Raw genomic sequence first — 27,286 nt, 5'->3', positions numbered from 1 at the left:
AAATTAATCATTCTTTGCCTCAAAAGTATATAAACTCCATGCTTTGGTCATTTTTTTTAGTACTTGAATCTCTTGTGAATATCTCCATGTAGTTATAAAATTAATAAAAAATTACGCTTTTCTCTTTTTAATGCAGGATCCTAGAGCAAGGCAAAGGCTGACATAAGAAAGGCGGGGGCCATATACTGAGTATTTCTTTGTTGCCTATAGCCTCTTCTACCAGCCTCCCCATACCACTATGAATAAACATTAAGTGACTCCCTCCTGGTAGCTGAACAATGTCAAGAGTGAACAATAAATTCTTCCTGGTGGAGTGCCATGTTCCTTTCTTATTATGTGAAAATTTTGTTTCTCCCATTATTTCCCCCAAATTTTATAATTCCATCTGGATAAATTTAATAAAATGATTATACATATGTGCTTGATGATTTGCCAAGTAAGAAAAAGATCGATAAATATTTGCACATGAGTATTATCTATTTTGTGATTTTCCACTTTTGAAGTAAATGTGACCTTTCCTTATTTCCTGGTCTTTATCACCTTGTAATTCAATGGTGAAAGTAGACTGCTTATATAATATTTTAGGAAAATCAGCTAACACTTTATATCTGTACAATAATTCGTGCTCCTATAAAGTGTTCTTGACAGCTTGTCAGTGGGACAGAGAAGAATGGACATGTCCTAAAGTGCTTTACAGTGCAAAAAAGTTCACCTCAGTGAACATTGGTAGCGACAGTGCCCACAGGTGTCAGGAGAGAGTGCATATTTTAGCTTAGTTGGGCATAAATCAGAATTCAGTCATTAGATATATTCATCTCTCAGTTTCCCAGCTAAAGGGATGTATAACACTTCTTGCTTTTTGTCAGTGTTGATAGTTTATTTGAGAAGAGATGATTCAGTTTTTCTATGTTCCATGACTTACTCAGTAACTGCTTAGAGCAACAAGATAGTCTGATCTGAATTAGAAAATAGTACTAATGTTCTTTGCTCTTCCTATACTCTACTATATTTTTTTTGTTTTCGATGTAAAGCTGGGGCATAATTGTAATTCTCTAATAGCAATACTAAGAATATTGATTGGTTGTTGCTTATAATGTTGTTCAGATGTATGCACCAGCTCATAAATAGCACAAACTGTACTATCAGGATGACATTATGTGCACCGTTCATTTTAATAGCCCTATAAATTTCTATTTGATTTTGTTTCTTGATATTCATTTACCTTTCTTCTATCCTATTCATAAAGCATGGTTCAATAAATGTTATCCTTTATTTTTGTTTGTGCTAAAGTGTTCCTAGTGCTAATTTATTTACTAAGTTTGTTTTACACATAAATCATGCCTCCGCGTTTTACTCTCTGGCACTTCATCCATTTTTATGACTGACTTTCTAGTTTCCCTTCTTCCTCTTTAGTTTGTCAGCTCATTATTCTTTTATATGTTCTCTTAAACCTCATTTAAATCCCTTTCCCATGTTATATTTTTATTTCACATTTATTGTTTATTATGTTACATATGCATTTAGCTGAAAAAAAAAATTGGTGACCATGATGTACTACTGGAACTCTTCTGTGTTATCTAAGGAAGAAAAGACATCTAAAGCTAAGTTTCCATGATTTAGATCGTATGTACGTAGAGTAAAGCTCATATTCAAAGTAAACATCTCATCATTTTATCAGATTACTTATGTTTCCGTATAATTGCCTGGAGAGAAAAGAACATAGATTATTTATTTATTTACTTATTTATTTATTTTACTGCTGAGCTACATCTCCAGCCCTTCTGTTTTTATTGCTTTTGAGGCATAGTTGCACTAAGGTGTCCAGCTAGCCTTGAACTTGTGATCCTTCCGCCTTAACTTCCTGGGTAGATGTGGTTTCAGGCCACTGTGACTGTGAGGATGAATAAATGAAATAGATGAGGAAATTGAAAATTAAATTATATTGACATGAATCAGAAAAATTGTGTGGTATTTGGTACTGTTTCAAATGCCAGAAATAACTGAGATAGAAGATGTATTTAGGTTTTCCTAAAATGCCCTGAAACCATAGCTTATACTTTAAGATTTTCTTTGCATTGATCTAAAGAAAGGACTTGAACTTAAATCTTTGGATCATAATTTTAATGGTCAAGACCATTGCTTTAAAATTTAAACTTTGATCCAGAATTCATATCTAAGTGTCTAGCTAAAGAAATAAAGTGCATTTAAAATTGTCCACTAAAATATTGCAGTATGATTTGTAGTGGTTAAAAACAGATGATATTTTTTTTTTTTTAAAGAATGGTAGTATAGAATGTGGAGATAATGGAATATTAAGTAGTCATTAAAAAGGATAGGTTTATAGAATATTTGTGTCAGCATATGTTTGTATTTATCATATGGTATAAATGAAATAACTAAATAAAAGAATTAGAGCAAATATCTCTGAATGGTAGGATTATTCTTCCATTTTTCAAATAGTCTGCATTTATTGTACTCTCACTATTATATTCAGAGGACTTGTATGCAAAAATACAGCATTTGTAATTTAGAATGTTCTACTTAGTAATATATTTATTACATTTTAAGAAAAATAAGCAAATGTTTGCCTTCATATCATAGAAGACATCCATGTAATTTTTTCTCTTTTGGATTTGTGGATGTTTTAGCATCCTAAACATTTGTATCTAAAGGTTGACTGCTTTGAAATTGGAAGGTGGAATGGGAGGGTGGACATGTGGGAGCTAGGAGGGAGAAGAAAGATCTAAGGACAATTTATGAATTATCTGAAGCATGGATATATAATGTCACCATGTGACCTTTATTTGTCAAAGATGTGATAGAATATTTTTGTTTCTGATTTCTACAGTATCAAGTCATGGGTTGATAAGATGCAGGAAGACCTTGTCACACTGGCAAAAACAGCAAGTGGAGTCAATCAGCTTGTTGATGTGAGTAAAATCCATCAAAGGAACTTGCTAATTTGAATGTCCTTCTGTTTTGTAAGAAAGTGTGTATCTATGTTATAGATAGAATGTGATTTTTCCTGTGGATGTAGAAGTGACATTCTGAGAGAAACCCTTGCTACTGCTAGTTATTGTGAACAAGAGTGCCACCCCTAGCAGTTAATGAAACTCACCATGCTTTACAGTTTATACTACTTTACAGTTTACACCAGCTCTCAGATGAGTCCCTGATCTGTGTATGTCCCAATATTCACAGTTGGGTGCCATGTGCATGTTACCACAGTGTTTCCATTCCTCAGAATATATTTCTTAGGTAGTGATGACTTCCAAGTCTATAATGGTTCTTTTTAATATCCTCAATGGAAACTCATCTTTGTTCTTTGAGGATAGATTTTATTTAAAAAAAAATTTGAAAAGTATTTATAACAATGTCCAGAGATTGGAATGATCAATTGAGATTGCTAATAAAGATTTTGGTGCAAGAAATGGAAATACAATAAAAGATGATTTTTTTCTTATGATTTCTAAATTGGTTGTGAAAGTTACTTTAAATTTTTTTTGAAAAGGACATTAATATGTGATATAAATATTTTATAGAATCTTAGATTATTTTTCATGGGTTAGAGCATTTATATATATATATTCTGTAAGATTAATCAAAGTTAAATGTCATTTGTATGGGGTCTCACAACTTCAATTTCAGTGTAAGTCATGTAATAACTTTTTGTTACATGTACTCTCACCTTGTGTTCTTAGTGATACAAGGACCCTGTTTATATTTTAATATGTGGTGGGCTGATTAAGTGAAATGGTATATGTTTTGACTGTGACCTAGCTCATGGTGTCAAGTGTGGAATTTTATATTTGTAGCATTATTGGGTAATCAGAAAGTTTCCAATTTTGGAGCATTTTGGATTTCACGTTTTTAGATTAGGAACATTCACCTTGCATGTGAATATTCCTCTCTGAGAGAAATGGAAACATATGGATAAGTTAAGTATAAGACTTTAAAATTTCTTCTGAACCTCTTTATGAAACAATTATAGAATTAAAAACAGAAGAGTTTTTTTTTTATTTGTTCCAATTAGTTATACGTGATAACAGAATGAATTTTGATTCATTGTACACAAATGGAGCACAACTTTTCATTTCTCTGGTTGTACTTGATGTAGAGTCCCACTATATGTGCGGTCATACATGTACCTAGGGTAATGATGTTCATGTCATTCCACCATCTTTCCTACCTTCATACCCCCACCCCTTTCTTCCCTCCCTTTTGCCCAAAGTTCCTCCATTCTCCCCACGCCCGCCCACCCTTTATGGGTTAGCATCCACTTATCAGAGAGAATATTTGACCTTTGTTTTTTTTTGGGGGGGGAGGGTTGGCTTACTTTGCTTAGCATGATATTCTTCAACTCCATCCATTTATTGCAAATGCCATAATTTTATTCTACAAGAGAATTTTGAGTAAAACTAATATTAGGTTGAGCATATTTAGACTTGGGTCTCATTCCCAAGACATCTCATGTGTGTGTGTGTGTGTGTGTGTGTGTGTGTATAATGTAAGCAAATGGTTCAGAAGAGATTTGAAATCTGAAGAATTTCTGGTCCCAAATCTTTTACATAAGGGTACTAAATCTGTATCTGTGAGATAAGGAATACATTTGGAAATGAAGGGTATTTCTTATGAACACCAGTGATGAGATTTAATTCTAATCCATCCTCATTGAGCACATAATGTGTTCCAGGCACTGTGCAGGCTACCAAGAGTAGACAAAGAAACAGTTTCTTTTCTCAGAGAACTGACACAGCTCATCAAAAATCCCCAGTGCTTGGGGTGAAAAGATGCCTGAAAGCTATTGTAAATTGACAGTAGGAATCTGTAGTGATTCTCTGGGGAAGATATGTTACACTGAGAAAGTGTGCAGCATATAAGTGAGACTGAGCAACGGTATTTGTGGATGTTCCAGCAAATGTTATTTATTAATTTTCATTTAAATACTGTTTAAATTGACTAAGGGCTTTCATTCAACCACAAGGAGAAAAAAAAATGACAAATGACAGATTCTGGTTTTAAGTTACATGATGCTTTTTATTGACAGATTGAGATTAAAAATAAGCTCTTGGAAACCTTTTCAGTGCCTCTCTAGCCTCAAAAACCACTTGCTTGGCTGACCTCGTTATTTTATTTCGTGTTATGATATGAATCTTCTATTGCTAAATCTGTGTTTTGTAATAAAACATTAAGTAAAAAAAATTTCACTGAGTTTCCATTTGGTCTTAGGAAGTATAGATGGCTTAGAAGACTGTAAAATTGTATGAATTAATGACTTTGTCTGAATTAGGATAAAAAAGTAGATGGAAAAGATGAAAATCCCCATAATTTTTTGTTTATGAGGAACGTACCTCAATATAGTGACAGATGTATTATGTGTAAGTGAATGACATGTTAGGGAAGCTCTCTCTCTCTTCCTCTCTCTCTCTCTGTGTGTGTGTGTGTGTGTGTGTGTGTGTGTGTGTGTCTGCATTGGAGACTGAGCAGAATTCGCTACAGGAAAAATAATTCAGGTATTAGGGCACATGGAGAGCATCCTCTTACAGGATAAGTGATCCCATTGCTTCCTAACTTTTCCTAGACAGAAGGTCCAGGATTTGGGCAAAAGGAATACATTTTTTTAAGCCATGTAAACTTGAGGCAAAAACCGCTTGAAAAATAACATTGTTGAGAATGAACTTTGAGCTAAGTTTGGGGGCATTGTTGTGGCGTTTTGTTTATTTGTTTTTGAAGTGCTGGAGACCAAACTTGGGTTCTCATGTATGACAGACACTGACACTGAGTGACAGACATCAGAAGTGTTGAATGCATTCTGAGGACCAGAAGTTGAAGGAGGGGAGGAAATAATAGGTCCCTGGACCGAAGTTAATATTGTAGAAATTTGGTTTCTTCACAAATCAATTAACGTAATTAATTTTACTTGCTTCACAGGTAAAGCCAGTTTTACATGAAGGCCAAGAACCAATGTAATGAGCCACATTGCTAAAATAATACATCCTTGTAGTTTTATGAAAATTGCTTAATGGGGTCATAAAATATCAGTCTGGGGAAAGTTGATTAATGTTATTGAATGCATTCAATACTCTTAAAAGATGTGGATTTTACGTAGGTTTCTTGCCTATCTTCTGTTAGAAATCAAGAGTGAGGAGGTTTAAGAAGTATTGCTGACCCTAATACATTAAAGTTTTAAAATATCTCTTATTGAATTGTTATTCCATTATGTAATCATTTGGAGCACATATGTCCATCAATTGGTTCTGTCAATTGTTAGCTCTATAATTTGGCCAAGGTAATGTTATGGAGTTGTTGGAATGATGATACAATCCATATAAACTACATATTGACATATAAACATAACTCTGCAAATATCATTCATTTGTTGAATTAGTTAAATGTATCATATTGTACTAGTGGGATACAGGCTGAGTTGATGTGACACAGACAAGATCAGAACACACTTTTCTCCCACATTGCAGTCTAGAGGTGAGCAGAGTATGGTTAGCTGGGAGTCCCTGAGATCCTCTCAGCTTGGGGTTTCCATTTCTAGTTTAAGGTGATCCCTTCAGTTGCTCTTATTTCCCAGCCATCAGGTAAAGGAAGACAGAGTAGGAGAGCAGATACCCAGGCAGTATAAGATGTTTACACACATTGCAGTAATGAGAGCTTAGTCACATGGTCTCATAAACCTAAACAGGTTACAAAGAAGGAAGGTCTTTACAGTAATGTGCCCAATGAAAATTCTACCACAATGGAAGGGGCAGAACAAATAGTGGGGAGATTAAGCAATCATCTTCCATTGATTCGTATTGTTATCTGAATATTACTTTTGTGTGAGTGCTGTATCTAAAATGTATTAGTGCTTTGTTAATATAGAATTGAAGCTTTATTTATAAATTTTAAACATTATAGATCAAGAAAAAATTGAGTGACTGGGGTTGTGGCTCAGTGGCAGAGCGCTTACCTAGCATGTGTAAGGCACTGGGTTTGATTCTCAGTACCACATATAAATAAGTAAAATAAAAGTCCACCAGTAACTAAAATAATATTTAAAAAAAGAAAAAAAAATTGAAGTGTATCTCCAGATTTTGGAAAACGTTTTTAAACAATCTGAGTTCTAGGATATTTTGTTATTTCTACACACACACACACACACACACACACACACACACACACAGATCCTTGTAGCTCCCATGCTAGTAAGTGGAGAGGGAGAGGCCAATATCATGTTTATAAATAAATAACATTTTAAATATTAAAGTGTTTGTAATATTCTTGAAAACAATGGTTTTCGTGGTTGGCCATCAACCAGTGTTTAATTTGTTGAGAAAATATATCCCCTTAAAAATATAACCAAATTTTGACCAATATCAAATTCATCAAATATTCTAAACTAGTGGGTACTATATAGTAATGAGAATTTGCTTCAGAAAAAGATTTTCAAACAAAAAGTTGATGAGTAGAAACGATTGTCTTTTTCTGGGCAATGTACTTTTTCTTTTTTTTTTTTAATGTTTTTTTAGTTGTCAATGAGCCATTATTTTATTTATTGATACATGGTGCTGAGAATCGAACCCAGTGCCTCACACGTGCTAGGCAAGTGCTCTGCCACTGAGCCACAATCCTAGCCCTGTGCAATGTACTTCTGAATCTAACAGAACTCTGCATATACGTCAAAATCCTCAGTCACTACATTTGATTGGCCCTGCCCTGGGGACGAGTAACTGCAACAATGTAAGCATACTATAAGGACCTCAGGCCCCTTCAGGACTTCTCTCCTAGCCTTCTCTTTATTACAGAAGGAAGGCTTCCGTAATTGTCATTGCATTTGATCAATTAACTCTTACTAACTCTTTCATCTCTAAGGGGAATGTGTTTGGTATTAGGAAACAGGAATGAAGGCTTTATTTTTAAAGAGGTCAAGTTTCTCTTCATTCCAAATAGGCTTGTTTTCCCTGCAGGGAAAGGTAGGGAGGGAGTCCCAGAAGGATCTGTATTACCTGAGCTAAGTGAAGTGACTGGGGTACAAAATTTGGAGAGGCATTTGCTCTGAAGCTCATTAACTTGCCTGATCCAGAATGAGTAAGTACCTGCTTACATTTTGTGCCATTGGCAACTCACTTCTTCTCCCTAGCCCTGGCCCTGAAGATAGGGACAGCGAAGGCCTTAAAAGCTCTGTGTCTTCTATACTTCCTTGTGGGATCCACAGCTATTTGTACTCTTTGGCCCTCTACTCAGTGGGCCTCTATGCTACATTTTCCTCCCTGATCCTTTTCTTGTCTTCTCTTTCAGATCCTTCTAGGCTTTTCCTTTTGGGTTGTAGGACTTTGGACTCAGACTGTGGTGTGTGTGTGTGTACATGTATTCTTCTAGTGGTAACAATATGCATTTTGAAGTATTCACCCACAATGTCTGATATTGCTCCCTACTTCCCTTCTGTAACATTTGGAATGCTGTGTTATCTTCTGACAATGAAGTGTGTTTGGGGAATCGCAATTTTTTTTTTACTAACATATTATTGTGTCCCCCTAATTATCTAAGAAACTCAAAATAATCCATGTCGCATTGTTGTTATAAGTCTTACTTCTTAAATTTAAATTTTATCTGAATTTCTAAAACTTTAGTATAAAATATGCAAATATATTTTTAAAATATGTAGATTATTATTATTTTTGAATTTGATTTTTATAGATGGAACTATTCTGCAATGGCACCACCACAGAACTTTGATTCATTGTTATGATTTCCTAAGTTAAAATTATGTCAAAATCAGTACTTTATATTTTAATATGCTACTCAAAGATATAAATGCAGAATGTGTCTAAATATTGAACATTCATTAGTATTCTCAAATAAGTTAGTATTTATTTATTTTTATTTTTATTTTTTAGAGAGAGAGAGAGACAAAAGAGAGAGCATAGAGAGAGAGAGAATTTTTTAATATTTATTTTTCAGTTTTCGGTGGACACAACATCTTTATTTTTTTTTTTTAATTTTTATGTGGTGCTGAGGATCGAACCCAGCGCCCCGCGCATGCCAGGCGAGCACGTTACCACTTGAGCCACATCCCCAGTATTTAGATAAATAGTTTAAGTTAGTATTTAGATAAATAGTTTGAGTTATGATAGTTTCTAACTAACCCTGATGCTTTTTCTTTGAAATTGTGGGCACATTATCTTATGTAAATAGAGTATTCATTTTCTAGGTGATAGTTAAATATACTAGTATATTTACAAAAGAAGACACTCAAATGCAGAACATAATTAATTTGTGATTTTGATTAGGGAATCAGCACAGCAACAAGCAAGATGAGGAATCTTCCAGTCCCAGGAAAGTTACTAAGTAGCTACATGATATTAGAATTTCCTTTATCTGCTCTTCACATGAGATCAACAGCAACACTGCCTTCCTCACAGAAATGTTTTAAGGGTATAAGGAAAGAAAAGATAAAATGGGGAAGCATTAATAGATGCTTTGGAAAAGTTACATGCTTTTACTTCTGATAAGCAAATATTGCTATTTATGATATTTTCGTTTTTCATTCTTTTTTAGAATTGCCTTGCTTTCCTCAACAATGAAATGTTGTAACTCCATCACCATAATTACATAGGCAATTTGTGATCATCTCACCCTTTTGATCTCTTTCTGTCTCTTTGAAGTAAAAGGAAATCTATTTTGATTGCAAAAATGTACTTTCAGTAAAGAATATGTATTTTTTTACTTCCCTCCCCATAAGAGAGATTTGAAAAGCTTTTTTTTTTTTTTAATAGTGGTAAATTCTGTTCATTTTCAAAGACACAGATTGAACTTTAAGGGCAATTGTCATCTTACTGGCTACTTTCAACATTTTATTAACAGATATTAAAAATTTTTATTTTTACCTTCCCATTCTGTTCGATTATCAAACATTAATTTATATTTTCTTAAGTTGTGCTAGTAGTTGAACATGGAATTCTTATTTATTAGTATTGCGAATATATATCTAGCACAGTGGTTCCAAGCCAGTGATTTTTGCTCTTTGGAAGATGTTGGGCAGTGCTGGGAAGCATTTATGACAGTTATAATGTGGGGAAGAGGGCTTGCTATGTGGGTCTACTTGGTACAAAGGACAGTGGTGCTGTTAGATGTCCTGCAGTGCACAGGACATTCCCCCATAACAAAGTCTGATCTGGTAAAAAGTGTCAATGGCACTGAAGATGAACAACTGTTTTAGAAGGATCCAAGGGTTTGAAGTAAGAATAAGCATGTTATTATGTATCAGCATCGATAGTCCTGTGTTAATAAGGTATGATAGTGAAGGGCAAATTAAACAGGATTGCTTTTTTAAATTCTTTTATTGGCAAGAAAATGAATTTAGGTCATTTAGGGTTCAAATATAACTAATTATAGGCTTACTCAGTCTATAGTTAGTTATATTTTAATTTAATTTTGATAGAATATAGTGTGATCTCTTCCACTTTTCATTGCATATAGATTTTCTGGTTAAAATACATACTCAATTCACAATTTGTATATGGGTTTAGATATGGACAGGGAAAGAGAGTGGGTTAATAAATTTTCTCTGGAATTAAAAAAGCAAATAGCTTTTACTATATATATATATATATATATATATATATATATATATATGTGTGTGTGTGTGTGTGTGTGTGTGTGTGTGTGTATAATAAGTATATATATTTATATAATTTTTTTCTTTTCTTGAATCTTAGTGTTATTAAAATGAACTTACAGGGGCTGGCGATATAGCTCAGTTGGAAGAGTGCCTGCCTTATATACTCAAAGCCCTGGGTTTGATCCCCAGCACTGCAAAACAACAACAACAAAAACAACTGCAAAACAACTTACAGTTTACTTTATATGTGAAATTTCCCCATCCTCCAAACTGAGAAATTCTTGCTATGAATAATTTTTGTAGTTAGTCTTTGTTGTAGTTTAATTTTTTTATTCCAGGAACAACCTGCTTTTCTGGTTCAATGTAATCATCTGTTGTTTTGCATTAACAAGCACTTTTACAATAGTCATTTATCCTTTTCCTTCATATATCTCTAATATATTGCTTATGAGTGTCACCATTATGTTCTTATTAGTAGGAACTTGGGCAACTGGCAACTGGCAAGAGGTTCACCAGCTTTGACTTCATTCTTCCTGAATCTTTTCTAAAGATAATGTCCCATTTGAAGTGTGATGACCCCATCCCAACTATGAAGCTGTAGCATATCAAATAGATAAAAGGGAATGGCTAGGAGAATGACAGTGTGAAGTCATCATTGGAAAAGTATGCACTATAAACATGATGACATGATGAAGTTATGTATGTACTCTTGGGTGCATATAATTGTGTGTGTGTATTTTATATTTTATAGTTTGTATTTTGAGTTCTTCCTATGTACACCCCACTGTGATAGGCTCTAGAAATTCTGGGCTAGGTATTATTAACCTAAAATATTTTAAGTTGACTACAGATTAAGGTATAAACCAATATCCTAACTTCCATAGCTCTCCGTAATCATGCTCCAATTTGTTTTTCAGTTTTCATTTTCTAATAATTCCTTGTATCATGCATACTATGATCTCTTTCATCCCTTGTTTAAGCACACATTTCCTCCAAAGTGGAGGAAATAATCCCATCTTTTGACTTTCATAGCCTATATGATTTGTACCTTTTCTGAATTATGAGATTATAACTTTCTGTATCTCTATATTGGAACAATAATATCCTTTTTTGTATGTATATATTCCATTATTTTAATTTTTGTTTAAGTATTGTATTTGTATTCCATTATATAAGTGCATAGCACATTACTTATCCTTGCTATTATTTTTAGGTTCATTTTGATTATAAATTATAAGGAAGTTGTTATAAGTCAGTATTCACATTCCCAGTGAAACCTGACATAGAACCCAGTATCAATATCTATTCACTAATTTATACAATCAATATTTATTATGCCATGTACTGTACATGTACCAAGAACAGAACAAAATCTTTTCCTCTTGAAATTTGATTCTGATTAAGAGCAATAAAAATATATAATAAATATAACACTTACATAACTTAGATTAGATTATATTTGAAAATGCTTAAGAATAGCAAAATTGAAAATTTCAAATCATAAAAATCCCATAGGTTGAAACGGGTTCTAATTTATGTAAAAGGAGTGAATCAGATATACCCTTTTAAAACTGATATTAACGAAAGGCCATGGTTTTTTAAAAGGAATATGTATAGCTTCATAAATTTTAAAAAAATCTATGTTGCTTAAATGTATTTCACCAGTTGATATTTACCTTAGTTCTTTACCCAGTGGAGATTATCCCAACAGACAATATACCAAAGAGTACTAAAGAGTAAGATGTTTTAAAAGCTTGACTTTTGTTTCTGGGATTGCATCATTTTCTCTTTTAATCAGAGGGGAAGATGGGAAAGGTTGATGAGATCAGGGATTACTTCGAGTATATTGTGTGATTTTTAAACTCAGCTAATTTTTATAAAAGGAAAGAGGTGTTTTTTTATTAAATTGTTTGTTGTTTGTAAAATATATTATATCATCAATTCAAATATGCAGTCACTGGCTACTCTACTTAGATGAGGGAATATTCACCTATTTCAACATCTCCCTAAGTTGTCCATCTTTGACTATGATGAGACTCAGGATAAATATAATGAAAATTTTTATTCTATTTTGACCAATTGTAAAATTTCTTCAGTCAAGGGAAGTGTGATCCTTGATAGTAATCAAGAAAGAACATTATATTATTCTTTTGTGTTAATATACCTTTTAGAAATAAGATATTCTCAGTTTACGGGGAACAAGTAGTTCAAAGAGTACTTAATAAAAACAAAAACAAAAGCCCTAACATGATCTACCAGCCATCTCACATTGTAAAATTCAATTCAAATTAATGAAACTTATTTCATGGGTGTCTAAAGCAGTCAAGGAGACAATGCACCTCTTTCCCTGCTTGAGTTAGTATTAAAGGTTCTTACATTTAGTCCTATTAGCCAGTCAAGATTGTGAAGTAAGAATGGTGGGGGTAGGGTGAGGTCATGTAACACTTTCTCTTTATCCCACTCTGATTATTGTGAGGTGAAACCGTATTTACTTATCTGGTTCATCTATAATTTTATACAACATATGCATGTCCATTTAAGTATTTTTAGGTTTCCTGTCTAGACTTTCTTCTTAGAACTTCACACAATAATGAAGGTCATAATGTGTGTCCATGAACTAATTTCATTACTGCCTAAAGCCTAAAGGAAAATGAACATTTCTCACTATAGAGCTCATCTTTCACGTTCATCAGAATCTGATGACTAATGAAATAAAATTGCACAGTAACACTACTGTTAGTCACAATTTGGAAATATGGGGTCTTTCTTAAGTTTCTAATTTAAGGCACAGTGAATCACTCAGGAAGTTTATTGTAGAAATACTTCAAAAATGTAGGAAATTTAAGTCAAGAACTCAAGAGTATTTTCATCATAGTTTGGTTAGTGGAAGGATGTCCAGAGCAAGGCAGCCCCAGAGGCGGATTTTTATTGTGGACTCTGAGCAGGGAGCTCCTGGCTATGACTAATTCATTGTGTTAGAATTCTATTGCTACTGTGACAAATTACCATAAATTTCTTGGCTTAAACAAGCAGATCCATTATTTTACAATTTTTAGATGTCTTTTCCTTGGCTTATTACTCTTCCATCTTCAAAGCCAGCAGTGTTAGGGAGACTTCTTCTCATGCTTCCATGTCTGGTTTCCTTCCTTAGTCACACCTTCCTCTTCCATTTTTAAGGATCTTTTGGATTCATCTGACTAGCAAACTTAATCCATCAGCAAATTGAGTTCTCTTTTGTGGTATAACAACATATTCACTCAAGTTCTGAGGATTAGGATCTCTGGGAGGCTATTGTTTTGCTGACCACAGCCATAATTTCTGTTGCTCAATATATCTGAAAACTCTTTTCCTCCAGATAATCTTTTCATTGCTGTTAATGCCCTGGATCTACACTATTCTGTACAACTGCTGTCCTATGGTGAGAAATCTGTTTGGCTCAGTGTGATATTATTGTTCATACAAATCTTTTTTCTTTAGCTTCTCATAAGCTATTGACTTAGTAGTCAGCATCTCCTAGGTCTGTTATAAGTTCTGGCAATTAGTTAGGGACCAACTGGCAAGGCTACACATCAGAATATCATGAAGTATGTGTAAGGAAGTTCTTGGGCCCCTTTTTCGCTGGGGACTCCCTGAGTCCCAAAATAAGATGGCTGGGCATGAAAGAAATCCTAATTGCCTGTCCAGGACAGGTTCCATGAAAGGGAAAGAAACACACACATATTGATTTAGGGTTGTCAAAGTTTATATGCCTAAGATATAATATGTATAAACTAGAGTGTATCTCTTTAGGGAACTTCACTTGCTTATAAGGTGCCATTATCTCTCACAAAAAGGTGAGGGGGGTGATTAATCTTACTACTTGATGGTTGATCTTTTCCAGTCCAAAACAACCTTTTATGGTAATTTAATAAATTCCAAGTTCCAACCACTGTGCAATATTCTCTAATGTTCTTGACTTTGCTCCTTGAGGTCTAGATGTGAGGGGAAGTAAGCTCTGGGATATTTGCTTTCTTTTGTTCTCTTGACATAGATACTGAAAACTCATGGCACCAAAGACTTGGCCCCTCTCCTCCAGCTACATAGAGTCCCTCTGCTCTAGGTGGTTCACCATCATCCTTCGGCTGGACCTTTTCTTCCCATCAACCTCTGCATTGGAGTTCCCTTGATTCTGCACTGAGACTATCTTTACAAAGGTGTTCACTCTTAACTCTCAGGGATTTTCTCACTTATGTTAAGGGGTTTTCCTCTGAAATTACATCTGATGAGTCAATGGAGATCCAGAGTGTAGAGTGGCTTTTCAGACTCACTTCTCCTAATTCATGCCAGGTTACCTTTCATCTTCTGCTGCTCTGGGCAGTGGTTTTGCTCTTTTAGGGACTCAAACTCCCCCCCTCTGATATTCCAAAATCATAACTAACCTAATGTGTTGGTTAGCTAATTCTTTTAATTTTTTTAAAAATTTTAAATTATTTTTAGCTTTCTGAAAGGGAATAATAGAATAAAACACCTAGAAATGGTATAAACTGGATGCCTAAAATTAGTTGCTAATAATAATCTAGTGAGCCATCTAAAACTTGGAGACATATTTAGGTTTTCAGTTAGTATCTTTGGGAAAGTTTTATAGTTCGTAAAATGATTCTTTATGAATTTTGTTAAGCAATTATATCAATGACTGGTGTCACTTTGTAGTTAGTACATTTGAGGTTATTTTTAAGTGTATTATTTTGAAGATTATCTGGGAACTATGGACTTAATTTAGAGGAAAGTGATTTGAAAGAAGTTATCTGTGAAAAAGGCAAGAACTATAATGTGTTCTGTTTTCAGTGAAACAATCTTTGAATGTAGCAGTGGAAGATCAATCATTAAAGTCAGTTAAGATTCTGAGAGAATGTACAGGTGACAAGCATTCTTTTTTTGTGAAGACTGTGTGTAGAATAATAGTAAGACTCACATTGGAGAAAAACTAAAGCACATTAGTGTATCAGTCAGTAGGGAAAATATCTCATCTTGAATTTTGTCTTTATGCCACATTCTTTTTAGTAGAAAGGCCAAAATCATGTAGCATGTGAGAAGCTGAAATGATCTGAATGGTGTGCTGTCTGGTGCTGAAAACTCATATTATTTCTAACATGCTATTTTTCCTCACGAAAGAATTGGGTAAAAATACAAAGCAGGTAATCACACAAAAAAAGATACTTTAGACTGTGCTTTTTAATATTAATATGCTAATATATTAAATATTGTGGAATTGTGGCTTATTTCAGTTATGAAATAGAAGTATATTTATGTTATGAAATGTATCATCATATTAAAAATCTATGTGAAAATTTCTACTTTGAAAATTGTTTACTAAGTATTTATCTGAAAACTTTTTAAGAGACTTCATAAGGCTCATACAACAACAAAGAATATTGTGTTTTTTAAAGCCAGAAAGTGAGAGCTAGTTCTTTTGGTGAGGTGGGTACATAGTTTTAACTCATTTTTCTTATCAAATAAAACATTCCAATTGCAGTTTTATATATGAAAGAATATAGCCAGATATTTATTCTTGAGTTCTAGACTTTCTTGACTTCATCTGTTTAGGACTTATTTGTGAGACAGAGTTTATATTTCTCTCTTTTTGTTAGTCAGTTTTCTATCATTATAGTGAAATAGTTGTGATGAGTAACTTATAAAGAGAAAAGGTTTGTATTTTGACTTACAGATGTGGAGGTTCCAGCCCATGATCAATTGGCCCCATAGCTTGGGCCTATGGTCAGGCAGTACATCAAGATGGTAGTGTGTGGTAGAGCAAAACTGCTAAACTAATTACCAAGAAGCAAAAGAAAAAAAGAGGCAGGGCATCATGGTCCCACAATACCCTTTGAGGGCACATTTCCAATGACCTGAGGACCTTCCACTAGGCTCCATTTTCCAAAGCTTTCACCACCCTGGGGACCTAGCTTTTAGCATATTTGGGGGATATTCAAAATCACACCTCAGTATTTGTTAATTATTTTAAAATTATAATGGAAATATAATTTGAGGGAACATTTTGTATATATTCTAGTGGATATGTATATACTTGAGATAAATTGATTTACACTCCATTCATTTTTAAACCACTTAGTAATGTGTTTGGCACCTGTAGTGACTTAATAACTGACATTATCTGTAGTCTGTAATGTGAAGTATGTATTGTACATCTGAAATAATCTTCACCAGCTATGAAGCACACTGTTCTCTCTGTACCACAGGAAGGAGGTTAGACCGTGTAGAGAAATGAACAAGGTATTAATGGTACAAAGCACAGTACATTTCCCATCAATTATTTCTATTGGTTTTACTGCAAAGAACTAAATATCCTGAATCAAATTCAAGTGATGTTGAGGTTTATCTACTTGTAACCCAAATCATTTAATCAATTCAAGAATTCTCATTCCTGAATCTCATCTGAGGCTGAAAAAAGAGCTTCTCCTTGGAGGGATTTCTTCATGGGTAAGCTTGGTATGGAAAAGAGGACCCCCATATCCACCTGGTGAAAGCATAAGCAATCCATTGATATGCACTGGAAACCAAATATAGGATCTTTATGTCATTAAATTGATGTGCCTTGGATAATTCAAATGAATAAGGCCAGTGTTCAAATGACTATGGGGAAAATCTCAGAGTTTAAATTAATCAATCAATTTTAGGAGTAAAATGTGATTGAGGTCTTTTTAAATGCCAATTAACTATAACTCCCTTTAAAAAGTTTTAAGTCCATGGAAAACTAATGTACTATATGATGGATGAATGTTAGTATAGGCATTTGTGTATGCCTGAAGCCAGTGTTCACCAGCAGCATCGTGCTCCCCTGGGACCCAGCTGTAGAACCTGTTGGTAGTAAAGCAGATTGCTGGAGCTATGCCAGAAAAAAAGCAGGGTTGAACTGGCTTTGGTGTGTGCCTGGATTCTCTTCTCATAAGACAGTAAAAACCTGCCAGGTCCTGGCTTTCAAAGATGGTTTAGTCATGCATGTGCACCCCATCTGTTCCATGCATAAGGGATTTCCTTTTCAGCTCAACACTCCAGCCACAAACACTGCCACTGCTCCCTGCCTCCTTACCAGCTTTAATTCCTCCTCTCCTGCTGGGAGTGTACAGGCTGTGTAAACCAGGCGCAGCTTATGCCACTCTAGGGAAATCCTAGAGATGAACGAGAAATAAAGTTGAGTTTTTCTCTGTCACTTAGCTTAATTTTGGTATAGTTTGATTCAGTGATTTCAAAAAACATATGAAAACATTTAATTTGATAAAAAATTGAAGATATTATTACAGTTCTAACCAAACATTTACTGTAGATTTTAATAACCTTCAACTTGTCTACATGTAAATTGTCCCTGAAATTCCTTGTGTTACCTGGCTGAATCTCAGCAGGGGCTTCTAATTCCTTCATTCCCCTCTCTCTCTCCATAAGGTTTAGCAGCATGGTTTAGCCTCCTCCATTACAGGGAGGGACCTTCTCTATGATATAACCCTTTTTCCTTTCTTTGTTACCACACACTCCTTCCAGGTTTGGCCCATGGGCTGCATCTCTCCCTCTATTTTCTACCATGACCACCCTTTTTTGTAAAAGGTGATTGACAGTTAATACCAGGTTGTGATGCTGGGGTGGGCACGTACAGCTTCAAGCCTCAAAGTTGCAAATGCAAACTATTGTGATACAAGCTGTTTTACAACCTATGACATAAACTACTATTTTAGCAAGCTGGTAGTCTGATAGCAAATTTATATTTATGTTTTCCTCTTTTACCGAAACTTCAAAATCATCCATTTGAAGAAAGAAGGGTAGATCTTTTTAATCATTTGTTTATAGTTTTAAATACCTTCTAATGGGAATTTATGAGCTCAAGAGGCAATTATTATTCTTATTAACTTCCTTTTCCTTTCACTCAGATTTATGAGAAATACCAGGATTTGTATACTGTGGAACCAAATAATGCACGCCAGCTGGTGGAAATTGCAGCCAGGGATATTGAGAAACTTCTAAGCAACAGATCTAAAGCCCTGGTGGTGAGTTTAATTTGGATCTGCTCCTTCTGTTATTTACTATCACTTACCTATTATTTATTTTTCATGCTTTATTCGGAGGTTTTGTTTGGTGTGCTTTCTTTACTTTAGTAATTGTGCTCATGTGATGCATTCATAAAACAGTGAAAGACCATGATTTCATTAGGAACCTAGAATAATCAGGTAACTTTTATCTAAATAGTGGTTTATTTTTATAATAGTACTATGTGTTTAATAACATCTGAAAAGTATATTCAATTCATATGTGTATGTATATATGCATATGTAAGTCATTATGCATAATAATGAACACATTTAAATTTTATTATAGGACATAAAACCAAGGATATTATTAGCACTCTTAAATTCTAGTACTCTCCCATTGCATCATCCTCCTTCCCGATCAGATGTGGCCAATATACTAGATAATTGACTGATCATTTCTTTGTTTTATAAAAATAGCTGTACCTCACATAACTTCTTTGCTAAACAAGATATATTTTATTTGCTTACTTTTGAGCTTTGTAGACATTGTATCATTTTGTAAGCAGTCTTTGGCAACTTTTCTTTACCAACATTATGTTTGTATGATTTATCTGTATTCTTGCATTTAGCTTTAATTAATTTTATGGTAATCCTATTTTATTTGCTGGAGGTCTTGGAATAGACCCCCAGTGGATGTCTGAAATCAAATATAGTATTGAACCCTTCATAGTCATCTATCATTATGCATGGAGGATGCAGAACCTGTGGATGTGGAGGTCTGACTGTACTGTTTTTTTTCCTATATATACCTATTTATGACAATATTTGGAAGAGAAAGAAATTAACAATAAATAATATTAAATAGGAAAATGATAACAATATATTGTAATAAAGGTTATGTGACTATCCTTTCTCTCTGCACAAATATCCTATTATTCTGTGTTTACACTCCTTCTTGTGATTTCGGATGATGTAATATCAAGGGGATAAAATGAAGTAGGCATTGTTGATGTAGCAGTAGACTACCTCATAAAGGTCAATTGAACAAAAGCTTTGCAGTACTTTGACAGTTGACTTGATACCTGACTTGGCACCATAGTAAGTGACAGGGAGATAATATATATAGTGTGGATATGCTGGGCAAAGGAGTAATTTGTGACGTGAGCAGAATAGGGCAAGATTTTATCATGCTACTCAGACTGGCATGCAATTTAAAATTTATGAATCACTTATTACTGGAATTTTTCCATTTAATATTTTCAGACTATGCTTAAACATGTGTAATTGAAGCTATGGAAAACAAAACCATGTCTAAAAGATATGTCTAACAAAACCATGTCTATCATATTTACAGGTATATATTATTTTATGAGGATGTAGCTCAATTTATGTACTTATATATTGTTTGGGTTGCTTCCAGAGAGATGCTATTATGAATAGTGCTGCTGAATTTTCTTGAACAGTGTCTTGCTACACATGTGCAAGAATACAGGACAGTGGAATTATTAGTTTATAGGGAATTAACAAAGTCAGCTTTAAAAAGTGTGATAATTGTTTTCAAAAATAGTTGTATCAATTTAGATTTCTACTAGAAATACATGAGTTTCCAGTAGTCCATATTCTGGACAAATGTTAAAATGTCAGACTTATTAATTATAGGCAAACATATAAAATGGTACCTCTGTTAATTGCTAATAAGGAAATCATCCTGTGATGTGATCATCTTTCTCTTCATCTTCAGTGAAATATCTTTTCATATCTTTTGCATATTTTTATTATTATAATTGATTTGTAGGTTATGAGTTATTAGTTTTAACTCATTTTAGTTATATACAAAGCAAATATGTTTTCCTAATTTTGGCTATTTCACTATCTTTATCATGTATTTTAATAAGTTCTTATTTTTAATGCAGTCAAAGCCAACTTTTCCTTAATTATTAGTATTTTGGGGATATTATATCTAAAAATATAATTTTAATCCTTTCCTACCCTTATTAAATTATTAATTATTATTAATAATTATTGACTACACAATTAGAAATATTTTATTCTCAATGGTTCTAAGTTTTATCTTTCATATTTAAGTATTTGATCCACTTTCACCTGTTATTTTTTTATAGTTTTTTTGGATGTAGATGGACACAATACCTTTATTTCTTTATTTCTATGTGGTGCTGAGGATTAAACCCAGTGACTCACAGATGCTAGACAAGTGCTCTACCACTGAGCTGTGACTCCAGCCCCTCTTGCCTATTCTTGAATCTTTACATTTTATCTTTATTATAGATTGAGCCTGAAAATCTGGGAAAATCTCCATTGGGGTTTTGATTGGTATCATACTAAATCAGACCAAATTGGGAAGAATTGTTATCTTTATTACATTTTGTCTTTCTATTTATAAGCAGGATATTCTTTCCATTAAGCAATTTTTTAGGTCATTCAACAAAGTTTTATTTTTTTTTCATAAAAATTTCACATATGTTTTGTTAGCTACAATGCTGGAGTTATTCTTTAGACCTCAGCACTGTGACAGATCTTTCTTCCAAGACTACCCTTTGTTTACTGTTTGCTTTTCATTCACAGTTCAGAGTTTTAGCTTGTTACATTTTATACATATCTTGGCCCTCAAAAATTTCCTTGCTGTTTTAGGCAATTATGATTATTTTATAATGATTGTTAAAGTGTCCAGGGTTTTGTAATGTAGCAGCACTCTCTGTTGGAATATTTGGCATGTTGTATTGCAAAAATTTGAAACATTGTATCTAAAAAATACACAATTGAGTAAGATAAAATTTCCGTAACTAGTCAATTAAAAGCATTATTATCTTCAATTTTAGGAATGTGAATATTATTTTAAAACTCTTAGAGGTATGTATGTTTGCAATAAAAATTACTTAATAAAAATAAGGTGCTTTATATTTAGCTGAAAATATTTTTATGTATATTACTTTTTATCAGCTTAAATTATTTTTTAAGCTGATGATAGCTGAAAATATTTCTATGTATATTTTTATAAGCTTAAATTATTTTTTTCTCTAGACACAGGAAGCAGGTAATCTGGACATCATAATCTCTTGGAAAAGGTTGTAAATAGCAGGTATTTTGTCACAACTGGATTATAAGGGAACCTTTTTGTGACTTTTGTCATTTGTAGTTGAACCTCAAGACATGTGCATTATTTGAAATCTGTGGGGGATCAGTGACTATCCTAAGTTCATTATGGCAGAATACAGAAGGTATAAAGGTTAAGTAATGTAGAATTTGTTAAGTTTTATGTCTGGGAGAAAGACTCATGTTTGTTTTCAAACTGAATTCTTTATTTAACTTCTTTGATTCCACAAAAATAGAAAACACATTATTTAGTAGGGAAACATTTTGAGGCCAATTGTAAAACAGGTGCTACATTATATTGTAAATGAATGCAAGATGGCATTATTAATTTAGTTTTATTTTTGCTGTAGGCTTACATTCAGGAAGACACCTGGATTCAAGGAGCTTTAATTTATCTTGATTTTGTACCTGTGTAATTTTATATATTAAATATAGTGAAAAATCATGAGTATACAAATCCGAGCTAGATGCTAGAATTTTAATATTAATTTGATTTTACTAAGTGTTTATTATTAAGAAACATTATCTAATTACTTTTCACACTAATATTATAGTCTAGATAACTATTATCAGCCTCATTTTTTTAATTTTTTATTGTTGGTTGTTCAAAACATTACAAATATCTTGACATATCGTATTCCACACTTTGATTCAAGTGGGTTATGAACTCCCACCTTCACCCCATACACAGATTGCAGAATCACATCAGTTACACATCCATTGATTTACATATTGCCATACTAGTATCTGTTGTACTCCGCTGCCTTTCCCATCCTCCACCATCCCCCCTCCCCACCTCTCATCCCTGTTAAATGTTAATCTTCTTCTCCTGCTCTTCGTCCNAAAAAAAAAAAAAAAAAAAAAAATTATCTTTGAAAAGACAATGAGATCTTTTACTTGGGCCATAGGAGATACTATTAAATAGAAATAAAGACATTGAAGTTTTCAGAGAGAGACAAGTTGAAAGTCATTTTGTATGACCACTTTTTTCTTGGTCAAATAGAAGTGATATCATATTGTTACAATTGGAATATGGGAATCTTGGATACTGATGTTTTGTGTGAAATCAAGTAAAAAGGTAAGTAAATCAAGTAAAAATGGAGTCTACTACGGGTAATTAAAATGACATATGGATAAAATCTAGAACCTTCCTCACATTGAAAAAAGACAGAAGATATAAAATGTCCTGATGTCTTAAAAGTGTTTCAGAGTTAGAACATAGAAATTTTAGAGCTGTCTAAAAATTCCGTGTATGTGAGTATATGTAAGTGTGTGCATTTTGATCATTAGTCCAGAATCTGACCTCGGGGTCTAAACTTATCCAAATTGAAGTGATCAAGAGAAAAATTACTCTGAAAAAATAAGTGAAATGTTGTGTTATTTCTTTCCTCCCAGAAGAAAGTGTGCATACCCTTCTCTTTAATCTCAGTGCAAATGTCTTTGGTAAGATTATTCAAAAAGCTAAGGTATTTCTGTCTGTGACAGAGTGGTAAAGGGACTAGCTGTTGCACTATTTGTTTTGTATAGTTGAGATTATTTTTATTTATTTGGATTAAGTACATGCCTGTGCATGCTAAAAGTGAAATGCTGAGGCTAGGGATGCTTGCCTGGTGGCAGAGCAATGAGAAGTGGTTCATTGGGCACAAGTTTACAGGTAAACCTCTGCAGATGTACACCTTATGGAATGGATCTGGTCTTAGGGTCCAACAGGGCTTCCTGCTAGGGGCAAAGTCAGTGTAGTAGAAAGAAAGTAGATAAATCCTGTCAGGTTAGAACTGAGAGGTTAAGGTGTAAATGATGGCCACAGTGTGGCAGTTCAATTTCTGAAATATTGCATTGCCAGTTCTCTTAGTGTCTGTCATTGCTAAAATCATTCTTTGTGAGCTGAAAAGTGGGGTCAAAATAGAATCAGGAGAAACTCAAAGGGTAGACAGAGAAGTTTACTATGCTTTCCTTAGAAGTTTCTCAGTCAGAAACAGTAACAAGCTAGAAAGGAGTTCTTAAATGAATTTTATTTATTTTATTATTATTATTTTTTTAAGAGGTAGAGTCTCACTGTGTTGCCCAGGTTCGCCCTGAACTCCTGAGCTCAAGTGATCCTCGTGCCTCTGGGTCTATAGTTGAGTGTCACTTTTCTTGGCTTAAATTAATTTTAAACTAAGCTTAGCCTTTTGATTGTAGCTCAGATTAAATATTTTAACTGGTTAACTGGGACAGTTTTAGAAACAAATCTTTTGTGTATAATGGCAAATAAAAAAGTTATGGAGACTGTAAGACTTAATGCTATGTTCAAATGTGATTTAATAGACAAGCCTACTAATGGGTGATTTAAACAGATTATTAATATATTTTTCTTCATGTGAGAAGAAATCTGTAGGTACATTGCTCAAGAGATTCTCAGAAGACCCATTCTATTATGTTTGTGTCCATCTCACTAGACAAGTTTTAGTTGCACAAGAGGACCAGGGGAAGTCCTTTGGGGTAAAGATGTAGTGTTTAGCTGTCTGTACAAAATCGGAGTACTCTTACTTAAAATATATAGCTAACCACATGGTGTCTATATCAAGACTTTCTCCAGATTTACCGTGCGTTTTAGGGAAGAGAGTCTTGAGAAAATTCATTTTAAAGAAGCAGAGGGGAGAAAAGAAAATTTTTCTTTCTGTTACCTTTTTTTTAGTAGAGGCTCAACCTTTGATACATAATGGTTACATTCATAAACAAATAGATTTTCTCTAACAAGGTTTGGCGCAATATCGATAGTAGCTGCATGAAAAGACTATTGAATTCATCTAAGATGGAGGATTGGCAGAGGAAATTTTGTAAGATCAAGGGTTTTGAAGATTTGGTAATCAATAATTGAAGTATTTGAAAACACAGACCATGTTAGTAGGGCCTAATAATGGTCAAAATGAAGAGTTTGAGAGTAAATTTAAATGGGTAAGTTTTAAGTTTATAAGGAAAACTGGAGAAATAAGAAGTTGTGGTAAAGGAAATTAGGAAATATGAGAAATTAAGTGAGAAGTTAAATTAAGAGTAAATGATCTGGATGCTTAAATGGAGAAGGTTAGATGTTTCTGGAACTTTAATAGTAAGGAGCATATTAATAATTAGCATTTATTGAATGCTGCGGTTCTGACACTTTTCCTGTGATCTTTTCATATAGTTCTGACACCACTTTTATTCTGCAAAGTAGGTCTAATTCATCACATTTCATAGATGAGAAAGAGAAAGCTCAGGAATTTCAGTAATATGCCCAACTTTACACAGATAGCAAAAAATTTACACCCAGATATGTGTACCTATAGAAATACTTGGTATTCCATTGTATGCCCTCTTATTAATTGAAACGTTTACAACATTAACTCATTTAATTTTTAGTGTATCACCTGAAACTGAGAAAGATTAAATGTCTCCAGATCTTTTATAGAGTAATATTTGGGCTAGAATTCTTTTATTTGGGTTATCAAAATTTCAGCATATGCACTGTTTCTCGCCTTTATGACATCTCAATGATTTTACCCCCCCCCCCCAAATTTTAATCTGTCATTTGTCCAGTAAAATCAAAGCACTCTGTGCATGTGGCTTGTAGTTCTTATACTATGAAAATCATATAATGAGGCCTTGAAAGGGTCTCATCCTTTAAAGTCCACATCTTCTTCTATTTTGTTTGCCCTGTACCACAAAACACCTATCTAGAGCATTGTCAGCCAACTGTGATACAGACATCATCTGCAGACTCTTTCCAGTTAGTGGTTTTGAGTAAAATGCCTTTTGATTTTTGAAATCCAGTTTTTACAGAGTAGATAGAGCTCTCAATAAGAGATTTTTGTTCCTTGGTTTGTTTTTGCTGGTGGTTACAGGGCAATTATTTACTTGTACATTTTCCAAACTCAATATTTTAACAATATGGTACATGAAAAGGGTCTCCGTTTGCATTCCAAGTACAATTACTAAAGCACCTGGATTGGAGATGTTTTTGAGATATATGTCAGTTGCCAACAAAGGAGATATGCATGTGTTTTCCCTAGTGCTGAGAGGCCAAGCAGTTCTACAAATACCTGTCTGCTGTTTATAGTCCTATTCATTGTTTGATCAGAAAGGGATGTTTGTAGCAGTTTACACTATAATACAGTTTATTACTTTTAACAATGTACCTTGGCTTTTTTTTTTTTTTTTTTTTGTACTGGGGATTTAATCTAGGCGATTTACTATTGAACCACATCCCTAGCCCTTTTTATTTATTTATTTTTTATTTTGAGGCAGGGTTTCACTAAGGTTTAGGGCCTCACTACATTGCTGAGGCTGACCTAAAATTTGCTTTCCTCCTGTCTACCTCCTGAGCCACTGGGATTAGAGGTGTGTGTTCCTGTTCCTAGAGCACCTTGGCTTTTGATAAGTGTATATTTTACTGTTTATTTAGGTTTTAAAAAGTTGGTTGGGGGTTTGGCTGGATATAAATAGGCTATTTTTTTTTTTTGCTATTTGGAATAATAAATAGTAGTTTAATAGAATTTTCACTGAGAACATCAGATTTTTCTGAAGCAGAATCCAGGCTTAACCGGGGAGGAACCTGTATTTCTTAATACCATTTGTTAATGTATTAAATGGAATTCTGCAGATATACCACCACATTTCCTCTATTAGGTTATGTACCTGAGCAGCATCTTTATGGATTTTGAAATCTAAAGTGATTATAGTGATAGGAATTTGGGGCTAAACTGAAGAGATGGTGGAACACTAAATTGTGTTTAGGACATCTGGAATTATAGTGAGAAGAAAACAGATCCATATGCTTTTAACAGTGTTGCTACTCTCTATGACACTCAGCATTTTAATTTTTACCACATTTTCTTTTGATTAGTATATTATTTAAAGGTTAGCATTGAACTGTTTTTAAACAACACTTTCTATTGTAAAATTGTTCAGTGCTAGAGAGGGCACTCTGCCTCCCCTGTTCCATGAAGTGGTGTCAGCACTAAATGGCTGTTTGAACAAAGGCACTTTGGAAAAAAAACAGTGGATGTCAAATATACTGTCAAGACAGAAAGCACAATTAATGGTATAGTGCACCTAATTCTTTAATGGAAGCCTCAGACAAGGAATGGTTCCCACTAAAAGAAATCTCTTTTGAAAATATAATTCACATAGCCTTGAATTGGCTTTAGGATCAGAAAGTAATGTTTAAAGTAACAACAAGAGCATTGCTGTATTGACAACTTGACACCCATAATATGTGTTCTGATAACACAGCACTTACAAAAATGAAGGAGAAAAGGAGTAGTGGGTTTGTTGATTACATTGAGGAAAATGAGAATTAGGTGAATGACTTGTAAAGCCCATGTGGGAAAGTGCTGCATAATTTGTGGGGTCTAGTAAAACCTGTAAATGTGAGGCCCATGTTAACAAGTTATTAAGAATTTCAACATGGGATTTATGGAAGATGGATGATGGCCAGTGTCTCTTTGTGGGGTTCTTTCTGCCCAAGGGAATTCAAGCCACCCTAAAACTATAATCTCAAATTATTAGCAAATAATAAAACAAAAATACT

The 27,286-nt window shown here is 33.7% G+C and overlaps 1 protein-coding gene across 9 annotated transcripts in view; it reads left to right on the top strand.

The window, feature by feature from the left end:
- Cacna2d1 (calcium voltage-gated channel auxiliary subunit alpha2delta 1) overlaps positions 1–27,286 on the top strand; it is a 444,702-nt gene that overhangs the window by 81,240 nt on the left and 336,176 nt on the right. For all 9 annotated transcript variants that reach the window (XM_048786232.1, XM_048786240.1, XM_048786238.1 and 6 more), the window contains exons 2-3: positions 2,849–2,930; positions 18,529–18,645. In XM_048786232.1, the coding sequence (XP_048642189.1) occupies positions 2,849–2,930; positions 18,529–18,645 (199 nt within the window). The remainder of the gene's footprint in view (positions 1–2,848; positions 2,931–18,528; positions 18,646–27,286) is intronic.

Source organism: Marmota marmota, unplaced genomic scaffold (genome assembly GCF_001458135.2).
Source record: "Marmota marmota marmota unplaced genomic scaffold, marMar, whole genome shotgun sequence".
In the NCBI taxonomy this organism is placed as follows: domain Eukaryota; kingdom Metazoa; phylum Chordata; class Mammalia; order Rodentia; family Sciuridae; genus Marmota; species Marmota marmota.
This window is presented reverse-complemented; position numbering and strand designations above follow the sequence as displayed.